Here is a 22582-nt window from a genome sequence, read left to right on the forward strand (position 1 = left end):
CTGAACTATACAAAGCAGTAAACCATTTCCTTAAAGTCCTTTTTTGTTGGCTGCACAATAAAATACATTTATCTAATGATGACTATATCTTGTAACTCCATTATCTTTGCTCAGAGTTTAACATATATAGTCAGAAACTACCATCTGAGCAGCAATAATTTTGTGTAACTTTCCAAGAGTGTAATGCACTGTAGTTCTTAAGTAAGGTTGCCATACCCTCTGGGAATGATCTAACGTCTCCAGGAATACAAGGTTATTCTAAAGTACACTGATGCAATGAACTAGTAGATATTTCTCTAGATCAAGAACAGCAGTGTTCCTAATATTGAGCCATGATCAGGGCACCACTATATATATCTTGCTCCAGTCCAAAAAAAAAGCTGCTAATCACGATGCTCTGCTTGTTGTCCCTCACCCAATGCCATCACAGTCCCTTTCATTCCATGGGTTTTGCTTTGCTGACAAGTCTGTTCAAAGGCAGTTTTTCAAGTATGGATAATTAAGACTTGATATACTATTTAAAGGATTTTTGGAATGAAATGGCGACAGTTTTTATGGCAATTTCAGTGTATATCTGGAACATTAGTAAAGGAGTTTCAAGCTGTCCAGTACATTTGAAAGGAACCATTTGGCTAGATATCATTTTTATATTAGCTTATAGCAGAGGTGCTTATTTTGGATAGCAACTGCTGGAGTTTTGCATTTAATTATGTACACTTCTTAGAAGTTGGTGCCTTATTCATTTAACTGAACACCAATAAAAAAAACAAAAAAAATGTATTTACATAGTGATTTTGTGACGATTGGACATCACAAATGACTTTACAGCCAATTAAATACTTTTGAAGTAAAATTGCTTTTGTAGTGTGGGAAGTGCAGCAGTCAAGTCATTTATTTCTTAGCAAAATTGGAACCACTACTGTTTCTTGAGTGATTTTTTTTCATTTTGCCATCAACTATATGAGTAATTGATTTCATTTCACTTTATTCCTGATTTGGTACATACTGTACTCATAGTTTAGAAGTAAAGCTCAAAGTGTTTGAAAGCTGAAGGCTTGTGAAAAATTGAGTGTAACCAAGCAGAATTTGAATAACTGTTAAATTTGAAAAGCTTCCAGTGAGGCAAGCTGTTCTAGAGTTTACAGCCTCTTCCACCAGTAGTGGAGCACTTGCTATTGGAAATGCACAAAATGCTAGAATTAGAGGGCTGTAGATATCTCAGATGGGTTTGAAGAGGTTATAGAGATAGGAAAGAGCAAGGCCACAGAAAGACTTCAGAGCAAAGATGATCATTTTAACATCATGACATGCTTGACTGGTAGCCAATGTAGTTCAGCAAAAATGTGTGATTGGAGAATGGACTTTCTGTGAATTAAGACTTGCACTGCAGAGGTTTAGACGAACCAGCGGTACATTGGATTTCTAAGCTGGACGTAATGAAAGTATGAATGAGGGTTTTAATAGCAAGTGAGCTGCAATAGGTGAAGTTGAACAGTTACTGAGTCGGAAGAAGGCGATCTTGGAGAGGCACAAGTATGAAAGCCATTAAATGATTTTATTTAACAGTATATGAATAAGTAACTGAACAATATTCAATTATCAGCCATTTTACAACATGTATGCTTGATAGTTAGAGAAATGTATATCTAAAATGGCTGTTAATTGCTTTGGCGTAATGGGTGTGAAGCAGGGGAAAGCTATTTCCTCCAGTTGGCAAGTCAGTGATGAGAGGCAATTAAGTTAGGATTATCACTAAGTGGATAAAGAGAAGGGTTATGGGAAATGTCTACCTGGAGGCTTGATGGAACATGGATTACTTACCATAGGGAGGAAAATATAAAGCTATGGGGAGCAAATGAGGCAGGGGAATTAATTTTAAATGCTGCAGAAAAACAACCAGAACAGATATGGTGGTTTCTGACTGTGTTGCAAGTATTTGTGGTTCTGTAACCATTCTTGATGTATATTGTGCATCTCTTTGCAATGCTTTGAAAGTGGAATAGTTACACAACAGAGCTCATGAAAATTATATTTCAGAGCTAATCTCAAAGTTTGCCATATGGAGACACAGTGTCCAATTGTGACTGTTTAAGATATAATTATGCCTATTAAGTGTCAATTAATTCAGAATGAGTGCAATTCTGATTAAATATATTATCACAAGGGCTGTTGTCGCAAAGTGGTAGTTCCTGACCTCTTGGCCAGAAAGCCCAGTATTAAGTTCCATCTCTGCTCCAGAGGTATGTCTGAATATGTTGATTCAAAAATATCGAGGACTTAAATAAATCTAAAATATTACAAAAGGAAAAAATTGAGAGCTCTTGTGACACAGTGATAATATCCCTGAAGCAGCAGCCTTAACGCTTTTGTGAGTCAACACAAAGTAAAATTTGATTGAATAATAGTCATGCAACTACAAAAAGCCTGAAATCCCATACAGTTAAAAAGAATGTAATGTATTAAACCACTTTGAAAAGGATCCTTTGTCAGGACTGTAATTTATCCTTGGGAGTCATCTGCTTTTTTTGGCACTGTTCTTTTTTGGGGGTGTGCGCCATTTGGTATACATGAGGACCAGTGAACTAGTAATTATCCTTAACAGTATTCATGAGAGGGCAGCCGGCAAATTCAGAATCCTATTATCTTAATTTCCTCATCGCACAAATTTATTTGGAAGCGAGACCATCTACATCTGCTTTCTTGAACTGTCTTGCATCGAAATAAAATTGACCTTTACAGTACCAACTCCCTGCTGCTATACATGAATACTGGTGGGTGACCAGATTTAACAGTGTCTTTGTCATCAAAAGGAGGTCAAACTGTGAAATCATGAATGCACAAGATCATGCAATTCAAGCATTTTAGCCTAAAAATAGTAAGACTACTGAAATTACTTCAGAGGATCAGTGCAGACTCGATGTGTCAAATGGCCATTTTCCACACTGTAGTGATTTTGGAATTCTATGATAAATAATCCTTTGTTTTCACTTAACTGTCATTGAGTACCCATGGATGTTCTTCTAATTCTTACTGATTCCCCTGAATTCAGCATGATTATTGCAAACATGCTTTGAAAATGTTGGAGGTTCATGCGCCATATAGATAACCCATCCATGTCAACTGTTAACTTTCTAGGTGGGCAAATAGTCCGACTCAGGTTCACTCATATTTTTCAAATATCTCCTTCTCCTTGTTTCCATCTCCTTCTCCTTGTTACCAAATCTGTCTTCAGTGTGGTTTGACTTTCGGCCTTTAATCGTGGTCATTAGTAGATTCTTAATTCCAGATTTTTAAAATATTGAATTCAAGATCCAAAATCTGCTGTGGTGGGATTCGAAAAGGGAGTAGGGCAAAAGATGGAAATTCACAGACTGATTAGCCTAACCTCAGTGGTGGAATCCATTGTGAAGAATGAGATTTCTGAATACTTGGAAGTGTATGATAAAATAGGGCAAAATCAACATGATTTCATCAAGGGATGGTCACGACGATCAAATCTGCTGGAATTCTTTGAGGAAATAACAAAGGTTGGACCAAGGAGAGCCAATGGATGTTATCTACATGGACTTGAAGAAGGCCTTTGACAAGCTGCTGCACAGGAGGTTACTGAGGAAGATAAGGGCCCATGGTGTCAGAGACAAAGTGCTGGTATGGATAGAAGCCTGGCTGTCTGACAGGAAGCAGAGAGTGGGGATAAAAGGGTCCTTCTCAGCATGGCAGCTGGTGACTAGTGGTGTTCTGCAAGGCTCAGTGTTGGGACCACAACATTTCACTTTATATATTAATGATCTAACAAAGGAACTAAGGGCATTCTGGCTACGTTTGCAGACGATACAAGGATAGATAGAGGGGCAGGCAACATTGAGGAAATGGGGAGGGCTGCGAAATGATTTTGGCAGGTTAAGAGAGTGGGCAGTAAAGTGGCAGATGGAGTACAATGTGAGAAAGTGTGAGGCCATGCACCAGTAGGAAGAATAGAGACCTTGTTTATTTTCTAAATAGGTAGAAAATTCAGAAGTTTGAACTGCAAAGGGACTTGGGAGTTCTTGTCTAGGATTCTCTCAAGGTAAACTTGCAGGTTGAGTCAATAGTTTGGAAAGTAAATGCAATGATGGCATTTATTTTGAGAGAACTTGAATATAAAAGCAGGGATGTACTTCTGAGGCTCTGTAAGGCTCTGGTCAGACCACATTTGGAGTGTTGTGCGCAGTTTTGGGCCCCATATCTCAGGAAAGATGTACTGGCCCTTGACCGTGTTCAGAGGAGGTTCATGAGAAATGTCCCAGGAATGAAAAGCTTAACATAAGAGGAACATTTGAGGAGTCTGTGTTTATACCCTGGAGTTTAGAAGGATGAGGGAGAGATCTAATTGCAACTTACACAATACTGAATGGTCTGAAGCTGGGAAGATGTTTCCATTGGTAGGACACTAGGACCCGAGGGCATGGCCTTAGAGTAAAAGGAGATAAGGAGAGATCTCTCCTGCCAGCGAGTGGTGAATCTATGGAATTCATTGCCATAGAAGGCTGTGGAAACCAGCTCATTGAGTATATTTAAGACTGAGATAGATAGGTTCTTGAGGATCAAGGGTTTTGGGGAGAAAGTGGGAGAATGGGATTGAGGAACTTATCTGCTATGATTGAATAGTGGAGCAGACTTGATGGGCTGATGGCCTAATTTCTGCTCCTTTGTCTTGTGGTCTAACTATTGGAAAGCTTAACTGACCCCATATAGCAACTTAAGTAAGGAGCTGTTCTAAACCAGTAACAATCCATAAGTGCACCCCTTGGCAAAAAGGTAAATTGGTACACAGATTCAGGAGGGAACAACTTCTAAAGAGAGTTCAGAGACAAAAGCAGTCAGAGATCATCTGCTGAAGTTTGGAACCTTTTCTGGACTGCAGCATCTTGTGACTGCTATAGCTAAACCAAACTATAAAAAACCTGAATTGAGAGAACTGGCCACTCCCCTGCCATTGTTAATCTCGACACTTCTGCACCTCTGTCTTTACGATCTCTCTGGAAAAGCCCAAGGACAAAGTAACCTTGTTAAAGTGACAGCATTGCCACACATCTAAGGAGTTCCAGAATCTTTGACTCAACAGCAATAAAGGAAGTGTAATACAATTCCAAGTCAGGATAAAAACAGAAACTGCTGAAGAAACTCAACAGTCTGGCAGCTTCTGTTGAACAAGAAACTGAGTTAATGTTTTAAGTCTGATATGACTCTTCTACAGAACTGAAAGAGGCTGGAAAATGGTGGGTTTTATGCTGTTGACAGAGGGAGAGGAGAAACAGGTAGGAGTGTGCCCAGAACAAAAGGCAAAGGGAGCGTTAATGATTGTAAAGGAGAGGTAGAGACGAAAATAGGAGAATAACCATTCCCTCAGTGACCCCCTGGCCCATTCCTCCAATACTGCTAGTACTTTCACACCTCCACCATGCCACCTCCCAAAAAGTTAGCTAACATTTAGAGGAACAATGCAACATTGAGTTCAACAATTTCCGAGCATAACCTCTGTCCTCCATATTGATGACAGGCTCCCCACCAGCAGTGTTTTGTTTGTACCTTGTTGGCTTTGCTCTCAGAAGAGCAGACCAGTTCTTCCGAGTTCTGAGCCGCTAGATCTATTCTGAATTTATTCCATAAGGCATGATCAGAGAGCCACACAATGTAATTAGGAAAATCTTCAGAATGAAAATCAAACTTTTGTTTTCTTTTATTTGTCATCATTTTTACATTATGTTAAAGCACTATGCCTACACCACGTATAAGGACTAAAACTATATTAAATAATGACTGAGAATTCTCAAAATATTTAGCAGATCTGACAGTACCTATGAGGAGAGAAACAAGGCCATTATCCCAGATGGATTACCCTTCATAAGTAAGCAGGCAGTAGTTTGTAGAATGCAAACTGAAAAATGAATTAAGTTCTGTCAGGCTTTCTTCAATGCTGAAAGTAAATTCATTAGATTTTGTGATATTAGAGTGTGTCAACAAGTAATGTCCCAAATTTCATTCCTTGTGCTCCACAAGTTGACGTTGGACAAAATGATCCCAATGAGTTTCACAGCTTTGTTCTGTTCTTTTGAACTGCACCAATGTACAAAAGTAAAAGTGTTTGACTGCAAAGATCTGTATATTTGAGTAAATATGTGTCTTCTGGTGAGTAGAGAATATGATGCCTCTCCTTTGAGTAACCTGTTGGTACTTGTTTCAGACATGTCTATGAAAATTGGTATTGTAGCAGAATGGTGCTGGTGTCAGTGAGACTACTATCATGAACCTGCCCATGATTACTGCTTTACGGAGAGGAAATAATTCAGAACAAAAAAAGTGTAAAGATTGGCATTGACACTATACACTTAATATTTGATGACGTCGTTCAATCAGTCTAAATCTAATGCATTTAACATGCTACTGTGCTATGCTTTTTAGAAAAACCTAAGAGTCTAGTATACAGTAACTTGTTTTGAAATGCTATTGTAGCTGGTGTGTATTGAACTAAAATATTTCTGTGGATAATTCATGTATGCTATAGATGTATAAGATGGTATCTGTCTTTTCAGCATATGTGTGAAATTGTTATTGTAGTATTTACAAATGATTTTAACAAAAGGTTAGGCACAAGAGAAATTCCTATCCACTGCACTTTTAATTTTCTGTCCTGGATGCACTGTCACTAGCTATTTGTTCGTTCTTATAGAAAGCTGTTGCTTCCAAAGTAAAGAATAAAGTTGCCATTTTATTCTGATTTAACTTTTGCCTGCTGAACAAATTTTTCTTCAAAAACAGAGTTTCATTGTCTTTTCTAGGATGGAAAGTTCCCATTTGTGAAGTGCCTTCAATTTAATTCACTCTGCTTTGTTATTTCCAAATATGCTGTCTTGTGTTCTCTGTTACTGTATTAAAATATGCACAAAGGTGAAATTTCAGAATCTAAGACAATCCTTGACACATATCAGGGACGTTTATATTGCACCATGCAGTAGAGACTTGAGATAAGCTCAGTTGTGATTGTTATTTTAAATGTTAGAACCTTTACTGAAAGACTGCATCTGAACAGGATCCTAGCTGCCACAGCCAAAACAAGTGATTAATTGACAAATTGCATTTCTCTGAAATGAGTGTCTCCAAAATACTGGAAACATAAATGATCACATGCTGTGTTCTTCATTGTGCTATTATTGTACTGCGTAATGGTGACATCAGGTTTCTATTAAAACTTCCTTCAAATGTTGGTGCAGCATACATTGTCTTTCCTTTTCTGAGAATGTGTTAACATCCATTTGTGAGGGAACTGGATTAATCAGCCTTGGCCCATCTACCAATGGATGTGATCTACAGCACAGTTCCAACCAGCGTTCATGAGAAGTACAATAATGCTTAATTTTATTTCGAGCTTCATTGTTCAATAAGTAATGTGCAATTTAGTGATCACAAAAGACATTTAAACTCTACACTGAATTTGTTTTAAAATGATGGTCTGTAGCTGCTCACTTTTTTCATGTATGTTGGTTATCAGCACTGTATTGTCTGACAACTCTTACTTCAGTCACTGGTGTCAGTTCAAAGAAAAAAATCAGTTATCTCAACAGTATTGTCATGTACTTACGATACAGTTGATCACATATGATGGACAGGAGCAAATGACTGATTTCTGCAACCTGAACTTTCCTAATTTAAGACATCACTTATGCCCAAGAAGGAAATTCAATTATTAAGTCAGTTGCAACTATAGCAGTGACGTCATGCAAATTAAATTAGCCAGTTCTGTCTTGGCCTGTTGAACAGTGTGCAAAGAATGTTGATGTCTTCAATTGTGCAGATTGCATCTGTATGTGCATGTCCAACTTGCCACGGAGGCTAATTTCATTTCCTGCTTTCAAATTAATTTTCTATGCAGTAGATAAGCTTGCTGTTTTGCTAAATGCTTTGAGATCTACTAAAGTATGGTTGGCTGCCAAAGACAGAATATTAACCCTGCAGTATCCCAAGTGGTATGATTCTACCTCCGTGTGTTAACGTTTATTCAATAGTTGTTACTAATTGTATAATTTTAAATCAATAATAGTGACTGATGCTGGTGTAACAAAGTTATAGTACTCTCAGCACTCTCGAGAGACCCTTGTTTTGTCAGGGTCCTTTATTCAGGATCTCCAAGTTTGAATCCCTTCAGTCTCATTTCTACCCTTTCACAGAGTCAAAAATGGCCCCATAGGATTTTATTTGTGACTTGGATGTAACGGTGTCAAAAGTATACTATCTCACCGTGTCTTTCTTGATCATGATTTCTACTATTGGGTTGTACTGACTTGGTTTCATTCTTACCTTTCTCAATCTTGCAGTGCCACCTGCATTGACTTTTTTACTCGAACATTGTTGCCTCTGGTGTCCTTCTCTATAATCATTCATGGATATGTTTGATTCACCAGCAGGTTATAACAATCAGATATTGAGCCACAATGCTGGGTGGTCTTGGCCACAGCTGCAGGGATCTACTTCAGTGGAGTTATCTAATATCTTTAGTATTCTGCTTGCTTGTTTCTAATGGGAGTTCAGGTCCACTGGAATTATTGAACCCCTGTAAGCAAAAGCATGTCATTTGCTGCAGTTCATGAGAACTAAAACGTTGAAACAGCTTTGCTTCGTTTTGCCATGGCGTTGCAGCTCATCACTTAAGTATTTATGTAATGTCCTTTTGAAAGTTATTGAATTTGCACTGCGTTCCAGATGATCATTATAAAGTGGATGTGAAAAGGATGTTTTCTCTTGAGTCAGTCCAGAACTAGGGGTCACTATTTTAAAATAAGTCATTGATTGTTCAGGACAAAATGAGGAGAAACTTCATTCAGAGCACGGTGCAACTTTGGAGCTCAGTCTCAGAAGGCAGTGGAGGTGGGGTCATTGAATTTTTTAAAGAGAGAGGTGGATAGATGCTTTAGGCAGGAGAATCTCGGCTTACCAGTGATAGATGGGAATTTCAGATTTGAAATGCAGTCAAAGCCATGATCTTTCTGAAGGCAGAGCAGGTTTGATGGGCCAAATAGTTTACTCTTACTCCCGTTTCCTATGACTAAGTTTGCTTAGTGACTTTTCCCTCTTCATGTTGCCTCTAGTTCTTGTTGTGTTCCCTTTTATATTACACATTAAACTATTCTCATATGTTTCCTTCTACTGTTATTTCTTTTTTCAGTTTTTTCCCACTATGTTTTTTAAACAGCTTTGTTCCTTACTGCATTTGGAACTTGTCATTTATCACTTACAATCGTTTCATGTTTCATTTGAATCTAAATATCTTCAGTCATCCAAAAGCTATTGAGAAGCGATTCTTTTCACCCTTGCTAACATCTCTAATGAACTTTATTCTTGAGAGATCTCCCTTTACTCATATTCTGTATTTTACTTCATTCATGGAATGTGGGTGGGAGAGGTTGGGATAGTATTTTTTTGCTCATATCTAGTTGTCCTTGCAAAGGTGATAGTAAGTTGCCTTCTCGAATTACTGCAGTCTATTTGGTAAAGTACACCCACAATACTGAGAGGAAGGGACTTCCAGACTTTTGAGCCAGTGACAGTAAAGAAACGGCAATATGTTTCCAAGAAGATGGAACTTATAGGTGGTTGTGTTCCCATTTGTTTGCTCGCCTTGTCCTTTGAGATGGAAGTGGTCGTTGGTTTGCAAGATGCTGTGTCTGGAGCCTGAGTGTATTTCTGCTTTATTTCTTGTAGATGGTACACACTGCTGCCACTGAGCAGTGGTAGTGGAGGGAGTGAACATTTGTGAATGTGATGCCAATTAATCTGTCCTGAATTGTGTCTAAATTTTTGAATGATTTTGGATCTAGACTCATCCAGGCATAAGCTTCTGACTTATGCATTGCAAGTGGTGTACAGACCTCCCTGCCTCCTCAATACTACCTGCCTCACCATCTGTCTTTGTGCCATCTGCAAACTTAGCATGAATGCCCTCAGTTAGATTTTTTTTTTTTTTTTTTAGATTACATTACAGTGCGGAAACAGGCCCTTCGGCCCAACAAGTCCACACCGACCCGCCGAAGCGCAACCCACCCATACCCCTACATTTACCCCTTACCTAACACTACGGGCAATTTAGCATGGCCAATTCACCTGACCTGCACATCTTTGGACTGTGGGAGGAAACCGGAGCACCCGGAGGAAACCCACGCAGACACAGGGAGAACGTGCAAACTCCACACAGTCAGTCGCCTGAGGTGGGAATTGAACCCGGGTCTCTGGCGCTGTGAGGCAACAGTGCTAACCACTGTGCCACCGTGCCGCCCTAAAGTTCTTTTGTCCAGATTGTTAATGTGCATTGTAAATAGTTGCGGTCCCAACACTGACCCCTGCGGAACTCTACTAGCCATTAGTTGCCATCCTGAAAAAGACCCATTTATCCACACTCTCTGCCTTCTGCCAGTCGGCCAATCCTCTATCCATGCCAGTACCTTGCTCATAACGCCATGGGTTCTTAATTTATTTAGCTACCACTTGTGTGGCATCTTGTCAAAAACCTTCTGGAAATTCAGATTGATTATGTCCACTGCCTGTCCTTTGTCTAACTCAAAGAATTCTAACAGATTTGTCAGGCATGACTTACCCTTGAAACCATACTGACTCAACCCTGTTTTACCATGCACTTCTAAGTACTCTGCAATCTCAACCTTAATAATATACTCTAAAATCTTAGCAACGACCAAGCTCAGGCTTGGAAATATTATTTCCCATCTTCTGCTTCTTTCCTTTCTTAAACAGGAATATTATGTTAGCCATTTTCCAGTCCCCTAGGACCTTCTTATCCAGTGGTCCAATGTCTACTCTTGCCTCTCTCTTACCTTTTATATATCTAAAATAAACTGCTGCAATCTTCTTTTATATTACTAGTTAACTTACCATCATATTTTATCTTCTCCCCTCTTTATTGCTTTTTAAAAATTTTCTTCTGCTGGATTTTAAAGGCTTCCCAATCCTCTCTCTTCCTGCTGATCAAAACCACATTGCATGCTTTTTCTTTTGCTTTTATGCTGTTCCTGACTTCCCTTGTCAGTCATAGATTGTTTTAATTTCACTCTGTTGTGAATTCAGAGTTAGCGAATCTGATTTAGTCTGGCTTGCTCTCCGTGTATCTGTCCTCAGATCAAATAGTCAGGCAACTAACTGGATGCAGCTTCATTACCATGTTTCTTACCATGGAAGTGACCAGGTTAGAGCTTTTGCAGATTCATTGAACACAATGAAATCTATTGACCAGGGTATCTATTCAAGATGCATTGCTGAAGAGATTCTGAGCTTTCAAGTACATCTATGACCATAGCTTCTGTCTGTCGATGTAGAGAACAGACCTATGAATTCCTATCAGCAAACAGCTCTGAAAATAGGCAATTACTTCACAATTGGCTTTTTCCCTGTCATCAGTAAAGTTATTGAAGGAAGTATCAATAGTGTCATCAGGCAATACCAAGGCACCAAAAAGCTGCTCACTGAAACTCAGTTCAGTTTTGTACAGAACCACTCAGCTTCTGCTTCATGACAGTCTGAAAGATCTAAATGCTGAGGAGACCATAGGCTAGTTATTGTCAACATCAATGCAGCATGAAACAAGTGTGACACTGAGAATTCCTTGCCAAATTGAGGTCAATAGGGTCAAAGGAAAATCCTCTCATGCTTGAGTCATAGCTGACAAAAAGGATATTATCATGGTTCTTGGAGGCTTGCTCAGGTTTTGCTCTGATTTTTTTTAAGGCAGTGCCATCAGCCTAATAGTCTTCAGTTTCTTCATCAATGACCATCACTTCATTATTAGATGTCAAAATTTACTCTGAAATAATTGTGCATGTATTCTACTTTTTTTTGACTTTTGTGGTCAGATATCTGCATGTCTGAAATATATGTCCTGAGTTAGTTGCATGAATTTGTTATTAGATGAGTTCCTGCTACTGCATTAAAATTGGTCAAGATGGAAGGGCTGTTTCAGAACTAAAGTGTGCATCTTTGAAGCTAAATATTTTAAGTGCAAAGTAAGTTTAGAAGTTCCATTTGCTCACTTTGAGATGTGTTTAAAAATGCATACATTTTCTTGTATCTAATAGAATAAAATTTTCATAACAAATTGTGAATGGCCAAGTGTTCTCATAGAGTCATAGAGATATACAGCATGAAAACAGATCCTTCGATCCAACTCGTCCATGCCGACCAGATATCCCAACCCAACCTAATCCCACCTGCCATCACCTGGCCCATATCCCTCAAAACCCTTCCTATTCATATACCCATCCAAATGCCTCTTAAATGTTGTAATTGTACCAGTCTCCACCACTTCCTCTGGCAACTCATTCTACCCTCTGTGTGAAAAAGTTGCCCTCTTTTATATCTTTCCCCTCTCACCCGAAACTATGCCCTCTATTTCTGGACTCCCTGACCCCAGGGAAAATACTTTGCCTATTTACCCTATCCATGCCTTTTCGCAATAACGCTAGCACTGTGTTTCCAGAAGTTAAGAAAAGGTTTTACTTAATTGTATTTAGTTGAGGCATCATGGTTTAATTTCTGATGTTTGGTTTTTGAGCATTTTTCTGCTGTATAATAGTCCATTCCCTTACTTTAGTATACCTATCAGAATCTATAATTGTACAATTGTGCTCCAAAAAGATTCTAAGTAAAATTGCACATAACATAACATTTAACTTGGTTTAAGGACAGTTGCTTTCACTGACTATTTATGCCTGTTGGAGTTTATATCTTGCCACCAGGTTTTATCTTGAAGGAGGTGTAAACGTGCCAAATGCTACCTGTGTTTTCTCCACGAACACTCCAAATGTTGTGCAGACTTAGAAATCAGAAAAAGTGTTCTGTTTGCAGTTATTGTATCTCAAGAGTACGTTATCAATGAACTTGGTCTTGAACTGTTAGCAACTATCACCTGTCATATGTCTCTCTTTCCTTAGTTATTCTATTTTCTTTCCTCCCTTTGCCTTCCACTCTCCCTTGCTTCAAATTTTCATTCCATTTTATCTTTCAGTTTTCTGTCTCACATTTGAACTTAAGGCCTAGGTGAATACTGAAAGAGCTTACAGAGGTCATTCCTGGCTTGGAGTCAAACTTGAACGTAGGAGGATGGTTATGGTTGGTGGAGGTCAGTCATCTCAGCTCCAGGATATCGCTGCAGGCCCAACTATGTCCAGCTGTTTCATCAATGACCTTCCATTTATCATAAGATCAGAGAGGAGTTTTTGCTGATGATTGCACAATGTTCAGCACCATTCACAATTTCTCAGATACTGAAACAGTCCATGTTCAAATGCAGCGAGATCTGGACAATATCCAAATAAGTTTATGAGAAGATTTGTAGCTTGGGTGCTCGTTCTTGTGGTTCTGTTCGCCGAGCTAGGAATTTGTGTTGCAGACATTTCATCCCCTGTCTGGGTGACATCCTCAGTGCTTCAATATACCAGCCACTGCAACAGACAGCTGAAACTGACAACCGGAAGTGGCAGATTCAAACCACTACAAATGCCGGAGGAAAGATCACAGAAGCGCTTCACAGGAGGCTCCCAAGCACTGAGGATGTCACCTACACAGGGGACGAAACGTCTGCAACACAAATTCCCAGCTTGGCGAACAGAACCACAACAATATCCAAATAATAAGTGGCAATTAACATTTGCACCATACAAACACTAGGCAATGACCGTTTCCAAAAAGAGACTATCTAATCACTGCTCCTTGACATTCAGTGGTGCTACCTTTACTGAATCCCTCACTATCAACGTCCTTGGGGTACCATTTACCAGAAACTCAACACATAAACACTGTTGCTACAAGAGCAGGTCAGAGGCTGAGAACACTGCAGCAAGTAGATCACTTCCTGATACTGCAAAACCTATCCACCTTCTACAAGGCACACATCAGGAGTGTATTGGATTACATCCCACTTGCCTGGATGGGTGCAGCTCCAACAACACTCAAAAAGCTTGACACTATCCAGGACAAAGCAATCCTTTTGACTGGCATCATTTCACAAGCATCCTGATGTTACTACCATACAATAGTTAAATATGCTGTTATTTCTAAATTTTAAAACTTTATTATCTTTATATAATGGGGAAAATGACTAGGTAGGATTTGATTTTTTTTTCTGGAACTTGGTCTCAAAAACCTATCGAGATCTTGATCTCGCTACAAGAATAAGCACTCAGGAGATCTGCGACTTGATCAGGAATCAGAATACAATCAAAATAGTCTTGGATAAGAAATGCAGATCAGATACCAAAACATAATGGGATATTGTTTGTAAAATGAAATCAATAGTAATCATTGTGAAGTTCTAAATCCATAATTGCTGTAATTGAACAAAACATAGCATGAAACCACTGTTCAAAAGCTAGTTAGCAAGAAAACTAACGATTGTAAATTGAACTCATTAATACTTCACTATTCTATATTTATGGCTAACATCATTTTGATGATAGTTTTGGACATCTCATGCAGAACAATGGTCGGAAATGCATGTTCAAAGTTGCACTATAGATCATGTTGAAGGGATTTGGAAATATGATAGGCCAATATGTGTAGAACTATTTGCTTCTAATTGCATTTCAAAAACATGCCACTCCAACCAAACTAATCTATTCTCCACTTCTCCACTTGCTTCTTGTCCAAGTAGTAATTTCATCTCACCGTACAAATTCATACTGACCTATTTTCCCCTTAAATGCATCTGTGCCATTTACTTCAAAAACTTTGTATGATGGTTTCCAACACTCTTTAGCTCAAGAGGTTTTTCTGAATTCCTTGCAGGATTGATTAAGGACCAAGTTATATTTTCGTTCCTAGTTTTGAACAAATCCACTAGTGAAAGCATCATATTTATATCTTTCCTATCAAACCCTTTCAGAATTTAAAAAAAAAAGTTCACCTCACAATCTTTTGTGGAGAAAAGAGTTGCAACCTATAAAATCACAAAATTTTACAGCACTTCATGGGGCCATTTAGTCTAGCCATTAGGCTGTGCTTTTTGAAATTTTGGAATTGCTGAGAATTATAATCTGTTTCTGTTTATGTTGCCGATGTCAGTCTTTTTGTACTTTTTCCAGTTCCCCCTTATTGGTTTAGTAATGAGGAGAGAAGAACTGATCTTAATTTGTTGTCCAGACATTGTCCTATTGCATTGAAAATAAATACAGGTTGTTCTGTTATAACACGTGTTTCGTTAATGCGAATTCGCTTTAGCATGATTGATGAACTGAAAGCATTGTTTCTAAAGCACGAAATTTTAAAGTGTGTATTGGTTATAACATGATTCCGGCCCCATTCGTTTAAATGGTGCAGCTGTTACGTGATTTTCTTATATCATGGGATAGCATGGGAATAGAACTACTGTGTTATAGCAGAACTGACTGTAGTGCTGTAAACTGAATGTGCTGAATGACCCGATCAAGGATTGTATATCTTGAGTATCACTAGGAGGAACAGTCCTTCTGTTCTCCTCAAAATGAGTAGAGAATGCTACTCTTCCCATCCCATACAACTGATACTGGAAAAGGAAAGGGAAAATGTCACGTTAACACTGATTATGATTAATCATTTTGTTCCTCTCCTGCTCTTCTTACTGCCTTCAATATTTAAATACTAGGAAGAGGGCCCAAAGCCTAAATCTAAACTTTCAAATTCATAAAGGATGTAATAAACAGAAGAGACTCTAATTATTGCAGCTAGATTTGAACGTCACAATCAGAAGAATCAATCTATGTCTTATTTGATGCATGATTCAACTCCCACCACTTTCTTATGAAAGAACCAAAGAACTGCCCTTGAATTTCTCATGATACATCGTTTCAAAATGTAGCATTTCCCTGCTGTGGTTAGCTGACCTGGCCCATTAAAATGTTTTAAGTAAGCATAGTTTAAGATCAATACAAGTTTGTTGAGAGAAGATTTCACTTTGGAAGAGACTTGTCAAAGATATCTTCCATCACTTTGCTGATGGTCGAGAGCAGATTGATGGGATGATAATTGGCCAGGTTAGGTTTGTCCTGCATAATTTGCATTTTTTTCTGTCTAGCACATGCATGGCTCATGTGAGACATATACACATGCAATGTGGAAAATGAAAGCCTCTTAATAATGTACTCCTATAGACTTGAGCCCACTTATGGGCTTAAGTGCTGGTTAAATATAAATCGAAAATGTTCTTACTCGGGTTATTGTAACATTTGTTTTAAAAGGCAGAACTTTGACAAGCTAAGATCTAAATGATTAAAACTTTAACGTTGCTTCTATGGAATACAACTCCATTTCTATAAGTCAGAATTTGTGTTCAAATGTAAGTAGTAAAATAACATTAATTAGCACAGGCCTGTGTGTAAGGTATTTCATTGTCATTATATGTAATCATATACTCAGGTGGATCTACCTTTGAACTGGGATACAGATCAGCACTCTTTTCATGGTCATTAGTTTATATATTTTTAAAACTGTAAGTCATGAAAGGAGCATAATTCTGTTGTGATTTTGTCCATTGTGAAATAATATGCTTACGTGCAAGCCTTTGAAAGGGTTGCTTAATTTGGATAGAATTATCTTGCTGTTTTTTGGAAAGTATATAGCAGTGCAATATTTAATGAGCTGAGTTTACTTCAGTTATTTCCCTGTTAATTAGCCCCTGCATCATGATTTCCTCTCCCTTTCGCCTTTGTTTTATTCCATTACTGAGATTCATTCATGTAAGGTGAAAACTTTGTGCAAAAAATATCTCAAGCAGCTTTCTTATGATTCAGTAAACCTCCCTGAGTTGCAGTTTGTAATCAAGTACAGCAATTAGAAAGTTCAAATACCTTATGTTCCAACTCATAATTTGAGATTTCTAAATTTTGAGCTGAAAGGTTGCTTCTTTGTAGATGAATCCTATGACAAATATTGGGATGTTTTTATGTGCAATTGTTACACATCTCTGCAAACAAATTCTACCTTCAATGGCTTCAAAAATGCTGCTTGTATTATGGTTGTTTTAATAAATCGTGCATGAAAGCATCAGTCCCTCTAGGGGGTATGATGACTTTGATAAAGGACTTGAGTTTCTTGCTCCTATATCTGACACCTGAACTCCTAGTGTGTTGCTGCCTCATAACAGCCTATCCATTATGCCGCTTGAAATCAATCACACGTGAAAAATAGAGGGACGTAATGTTCAATTCCTTTTTCCCAAATCACTTCCACATTCATGACTATAATCAAGTATTTAAAAAAAAATGTAGTTTGAATGTTGGATTATATGCAACTTTGAATTAGATTTAAAACCTGATTACACGAAAAATATTAAATAAAACAGCAAGTGGGAATAAAAGATAAGCAAGATAAAATGCCAAGCCTCCAAAGGCTAGAAAATTAAGTCAAAAGTAGTCAAGTGAGTTTCAACATCAACATTTATTTGCAATTTAAAAGTCAGTATTTTGCGTGGAGAATTGTGAAGGGGTTTCCAGACATGGGTTTTAAAGGCTTGAGCTCTTTTGTTGCTGATAACTGTTGTGTAATATACGTTGTTAACTGATATGCCTATACATATGAATTAAACACTCATTTTAAGTTATCCAACAGTACAGTCTTGAATGTTATACGACAGAGACCCAGGAGTTCAGGTACATAATTCATTGAAAATTGCACCATGGGTAGAATGGTAAAGAAGGCGCTTGGCATGCTTGCCTTCATTGCTCAGACCATTGAGTATTGGATGTCATGTTGTGGTTGTACAGGATGTTGGTGAGGCCATTTTTGGAGTGTTGTGTACAGTTTTAATGCCTTGCTATAGGAAAGATATTATCAAGTTGGACAAAGTGCAGAAAAGATTTACAAGAATGTTACCGGGAATAGAGTGTTTAACTTAGAAGAAGAGGCTGGATAAGTTGGGACTTTTTACATTGGAGCATAAAAGGTTGAGGGTCACCTTATTGAGTTGTATAAAATTAAAAGGGGCAAAGATAAGGTGAATAGCAAAGGTCTTTTCTCTACAGTTGGGGAGTTCAAAACCAGAGGGCATAATATTAAGGTAAGAGCAGAAAGACTTAAAACTGACCTGAGAGGCAGCCTTTTCCCACAGAGCGTGGTTTTTATGTGGAATGAACTGCCAGAGGAAGTGGTAGATGCAGGTACAGTTATAACATTTAAAAGACACTTCGACAAGTACATGAATAGGAAAGGTTTGGAGGAAATAGGCCAAATGCAGGCAAATGGGACTAGTTTAGTTTAGGAAACCTGGTCGCCATGGACGAACTGGACCAAAGGGGCTGTTTCTGTTCAGTATGACTGTATGACTCTCGTTAAAAACGACACAGCACCAAGTTAATCCTCATGGAAAGTGTATTCAATTGCTAGCACTTAACAATTGCGGAGAGAATAGGAGATGGATAAATTTGCATGATAACTAACTTCTAATAATCTTTACACTTGGTTTAGGTTTTCCCAAAAAATATCTAGCTGCAAGTAACTTTATTAAAACATCAGCAAGCAATGACCTTTTTCCATCAATAGTATGATTTCAAATCTCATTACTTATGGCTTCAAATGTAACCATTTCCATTATATATGTATTGTATAACCTGTATGCAGTGGGATCTGATGCCATCTATATTTCTGTTGCAATTTTTTTTAGTAAGCATAACACATTGTATTATTTAAATTGACCCAGTATAGGAGATGACATCATTTATTCTTTCAATGTCAATGTGTGTCTTTAGGACAACACTTGGCATAGAAAATTAACCATTTTTAAGCTAATAGCTAAGTATTTGTGACATATAATTAGGATTTAACCTCTTTTAACCTTAGACAGGAATGTTTAATATTATGGTTGTTTATAAGTTGCTGCGTGGGATTAAGCAGTTATACAGATTATGTTGCCAAGCAGAATGTGAAAAGTTTCATAGAATCACAGAAATGTCATGATGCAGTAGGTGGCTATTCAACCCATCATGTCTGTACTCGGAAGCTGAGCCTTTTGATTTAGTGGCAATCTGCTGCTTAATTTCCATAATCTTGTATGTTGTTTCTGTTTAAATAATCAGCCAATACCCTCTTGAATGCCTCATTTGAACCTGCTTCTACTACATTTCCAGTTAGTGTGTTCTACACCTTAATAACTCGTGGTGTGAAAATGGTTTTTCTCATCTTGCATTTGCTTATTTCTGTAAAATACTTTAAAACTGTGTGCTTTGGTTCTTGATCCTTTTAAAAGTTTCTGTCAATCTGCTTTCTCCAAAATCCCTCAGAATTTTGAAAGCTTATATCAAATCTCCTTTTGGTCTTCTCCTTTACAGAGAAAACTGTCCTACGTTATCCAATCTATCCTTAGAATTGAAGCTTCTCTTCTCTGGATACATTGTTCTGCATTGTCCAATGCATTTGCATCCTTACTAAAGTGTACTGACCAGTCCTATATTCAATACAGCAGCTGAGGTTCACCTTTTGTCCAATATAAGTTTAGCATAAATTTCCTGCACTTGTACTTTATGCCCCCCTTAATGAATCCTAGAATAATGTGCACTTTATAAAATCTGTACCTGCCCTGTCACCTCTAATGAATTATGCACATACACAGCCACATATCTCTGCTCCTACACATCCTTTAGAATAGTACTCTTTGTTCTTTGTATCATAATGTGTTACCTTGCACTTCTCCACATTGAAATTCATTTTCCATTTAGTGCATTCCACCAATTTATAAGTGTCTTTTCGAAGCTGTGCACTGTCCTTCTCACAATTTACTGTTCTCCCAACTCTCTTTTTTTATCATTTGCAAACTTTAAGTTGTCCCCTGCACTATCGAAAAGATCAAGATTACATATACATGTATAGTTTAAGACATGATCACACAGAGCACGTTGTGAATGGTGACTGATGAACAGGGGTGCACTAACCCCAGTGTTCTTGTTTTATATTTGGTTTGCAAGTTGACCCTTAATTTTGAAAGTATTTTTTGAAGCTTCAAAGGTTCTTGTGATCTATGGTAATATTAATCATATAATTATGGAATTATGTAATTACCCTCTTTTGAAAAGAGTATGGAAGCAAATTTAAGAAGAAATTGTCAACTGGGGCAAGGTAAAGTATTGATTAAAACATATTGTGTAATTTTGAGTCACAAATTATGCACACTTAATGGATGAAAGCATTTAAGAGATTGAATTACTGACCTTCAGATTGAGTGCTGTAGCATTCCTAATGTAATGTAGATAATGTATTTGAATTGACAGCTAAAGTGCTCTGTTATCCATATTATGTATGGTCAAACCTTGACACTCAACTATTGGCTTCAGATTGCATTATTTCTAGAACAAGATGCAGGCAACATCATTGGAATACATAGCTGACAAAGCCCCTGTTAAATGGCATTCAGCTTCCAATGTAAATGAAAAAGTGTCACCATCTGTAGAGCCTTGAAATGTTCAGGATCTAGCTAATGATGATGATGAATTCGGAAATGAGATAATAATAATCATGCATCATATTTGTTACCTAGGGGAAATATGTTGTGCTGCAAAGAACAGCTGAAACATAAAGCATATTAAAAGCCTCATGTCTCTTGTGATGCATCAGCTTAATTTGGTTTTCCTTTGATTTAGTTTTCTGTTGTAGTTAGCTTGGAAATGATGAAACACCTTTTGGTCAAGTTGTGATTTGCATTTTCACAACCTAAGTATATCGTAGTAATTTATGATGCTGGAACACTAGATCAGGATTTAAATCTTTCAGTTTTATGCAAGGCACTGAAAACTTTGAGGACTTTACAGGCAATGCTCGTATAAAGACGTACCAGCACTGTTTTAAATTATTGGCAATAATCTGAGGTTACTCATCTATGTAATTGCAAGTCCTTGCATCCATAGCTTAGTTATTGTAAGACTACCTTTTGAGTAAATTTGAATGGAAACTTGGGATATCTACTTCCATTTCTGTTTTTTTTTTCGCAAGGAATGGTTGTATTTTTCCTTTAAGGTCCCTTTTGTGTTTTAGTAAGTGAGGCCATGAAACTGAAATATTAACTGAAATAGATTTTCCATCAAGGGTGTTCACATAAAGCTTTGTTTTATGACTTTTTTATGGTAACGTATGTCTCGCATATTTGAAACCTAGTAGTTTGAAATTAAATTGTTTTGAAACAAAAAAATGAAACCTTCTAAAGGGAGGTGTCGAAGGTATAAAAGAGCAAGTAAATTCAGAGTCTTTGTGTGCTATTTCAAAGCTGAAGTTTGCATATTATATACTAAGGTTTTCCAAAACATGGGTTGCATTGGGAGCTGAAATGCGAGGCTGCAGTCGATGTTTTGAGTGCTGCACGCTGCCTTTAAATTCTTGCATTTTTAAAAATGTGATGGCGACAGCCTGATGTGGCTGATCTTTGAGGCCTGATTCCTGTCCTGAAAATCCCAGTGAAAGGTTAGGTGCTATTTTCTTAAAAGTCCTGCAAAATGGGAAAAGGGCATGTGAATAAGGAGGTTATTTTAATTAATGGCAGTAAAGAAGTTAATAAAGTTGAATTAATTAAAGTGTTAGCTCTTGGCTTGCATTGTCTTATTGTCTTATTTTGAGGTGTTGGACTTATAGCATGTACTTACTACCACCTAGTGGTACATCTTTGAATTAATGCAATATGCAAGACTGCACAAATTAAAGCCTTTCTTTCTCTGACACAAACCAATAAATACAGGACATTTTCCAAAGAGATTATTGAGTCTGTAGTAAAGATGTCCACAGATGATACAAATTAATGTAATGTTCCTCATGGCAAATTTGAAGCACTAGAATATCATATGTTTTTGATGGCTAAATTTAGATAATCTGTCCATTTTCATTTCTTTTGCTACCAATTTGTGAATTGATTTTTAAATGCTGGACTAAACTCAGTTAAAGAGTTAGCACATGTAGTCAGAAATTCAAGCTATCTATTTTCAGGAAAGTGTGGTGGTCAAATGGATGAGTAGAGAAAGTGTGAGAAGTTAAACAAACTTTTAGTGAATTTGTGGAATTCCCAGTTCAACAATGATTATATGTTTAATATTGAAGCAGGGAGGAAGAGAAATCATCTGATTAGATTATAATCATTGTGCCCACCAACCATCTGGAAACTTTTAAATAGCTTTTCTCATTTCCATCCTTATGCTGTGGCATGATTTGTCAATGAATGGTTTTTGCTATATTTTAAAAAAGGATTCATTAATCATCTATATTCTATCAGCATTGGATTATGAGTTCTGCTTTCACACATGGTTTGCTACCCAAGAAAATGACAGAATTGAGCTTTAAGCTTACAATGCCATGATGCCATTGTATTGTTCCTACTAGATCAGAATGTGACATTTATTCATGCCTCTCTTTTTAAAATAATTTGCATTGATATGATAAATTAAAATGTTATTTGTTGAAATAATGTGCATCTTTTTGTGTTTATTTTGCAGAAAGAATTAAGCTTGCCAAGAAAAGGAAGTTTGTAAGTATGCACTAATACACTTAGAATCTTGTGTCTATGATGTATCGAGTGTTTAAAGCTTTTGTTTTGTGAATTTTACAC

The 22582-nt window shown here is 37.5% G+C and overlaps 1 protein-coding gene across 7 annotated transcripts in view; it reads left to right on the forward strand.

The window, feature by feature from the left end:
* mast2 (microtubule associated serine/threonine kinase 2) overlaps positions 1-22582 on the forward strand; it is a 411089-nt gene that overhangs the window by 176033 nt on the left and 212474 nt on the right. For all 7 annotated transcript variants that reach the window (XM_043699133.1, XM_043699131.1, XM_043699132.1 and 4 more), the window contains one exon: positions 22470-22501. In XM_043699133.1, coding sequence (XP_043555068.1) covers positions 22470-22501 — 32 coding nt within the window. The remainder of the gene's footprint in view (positions 1-22469; positions 22502-22582) is intronic.

Source organism: Chiloscyllium plagiosum, chromosome 11 (assembly GCF_004010195.1).
Source record: "Chiloscyllium plagiosum isolate BGI_BamShark_2017 chromosome 11, ASM401019v2, whole genome shotgun sequence".
Lineage (NCBI taxonomy): Eukaryota > Metazoa > Chordata > Chondrichthyes > Orectolobiformes > Hemiscylliidae > Chiloscyllium > Chiloscyllium plagiosum.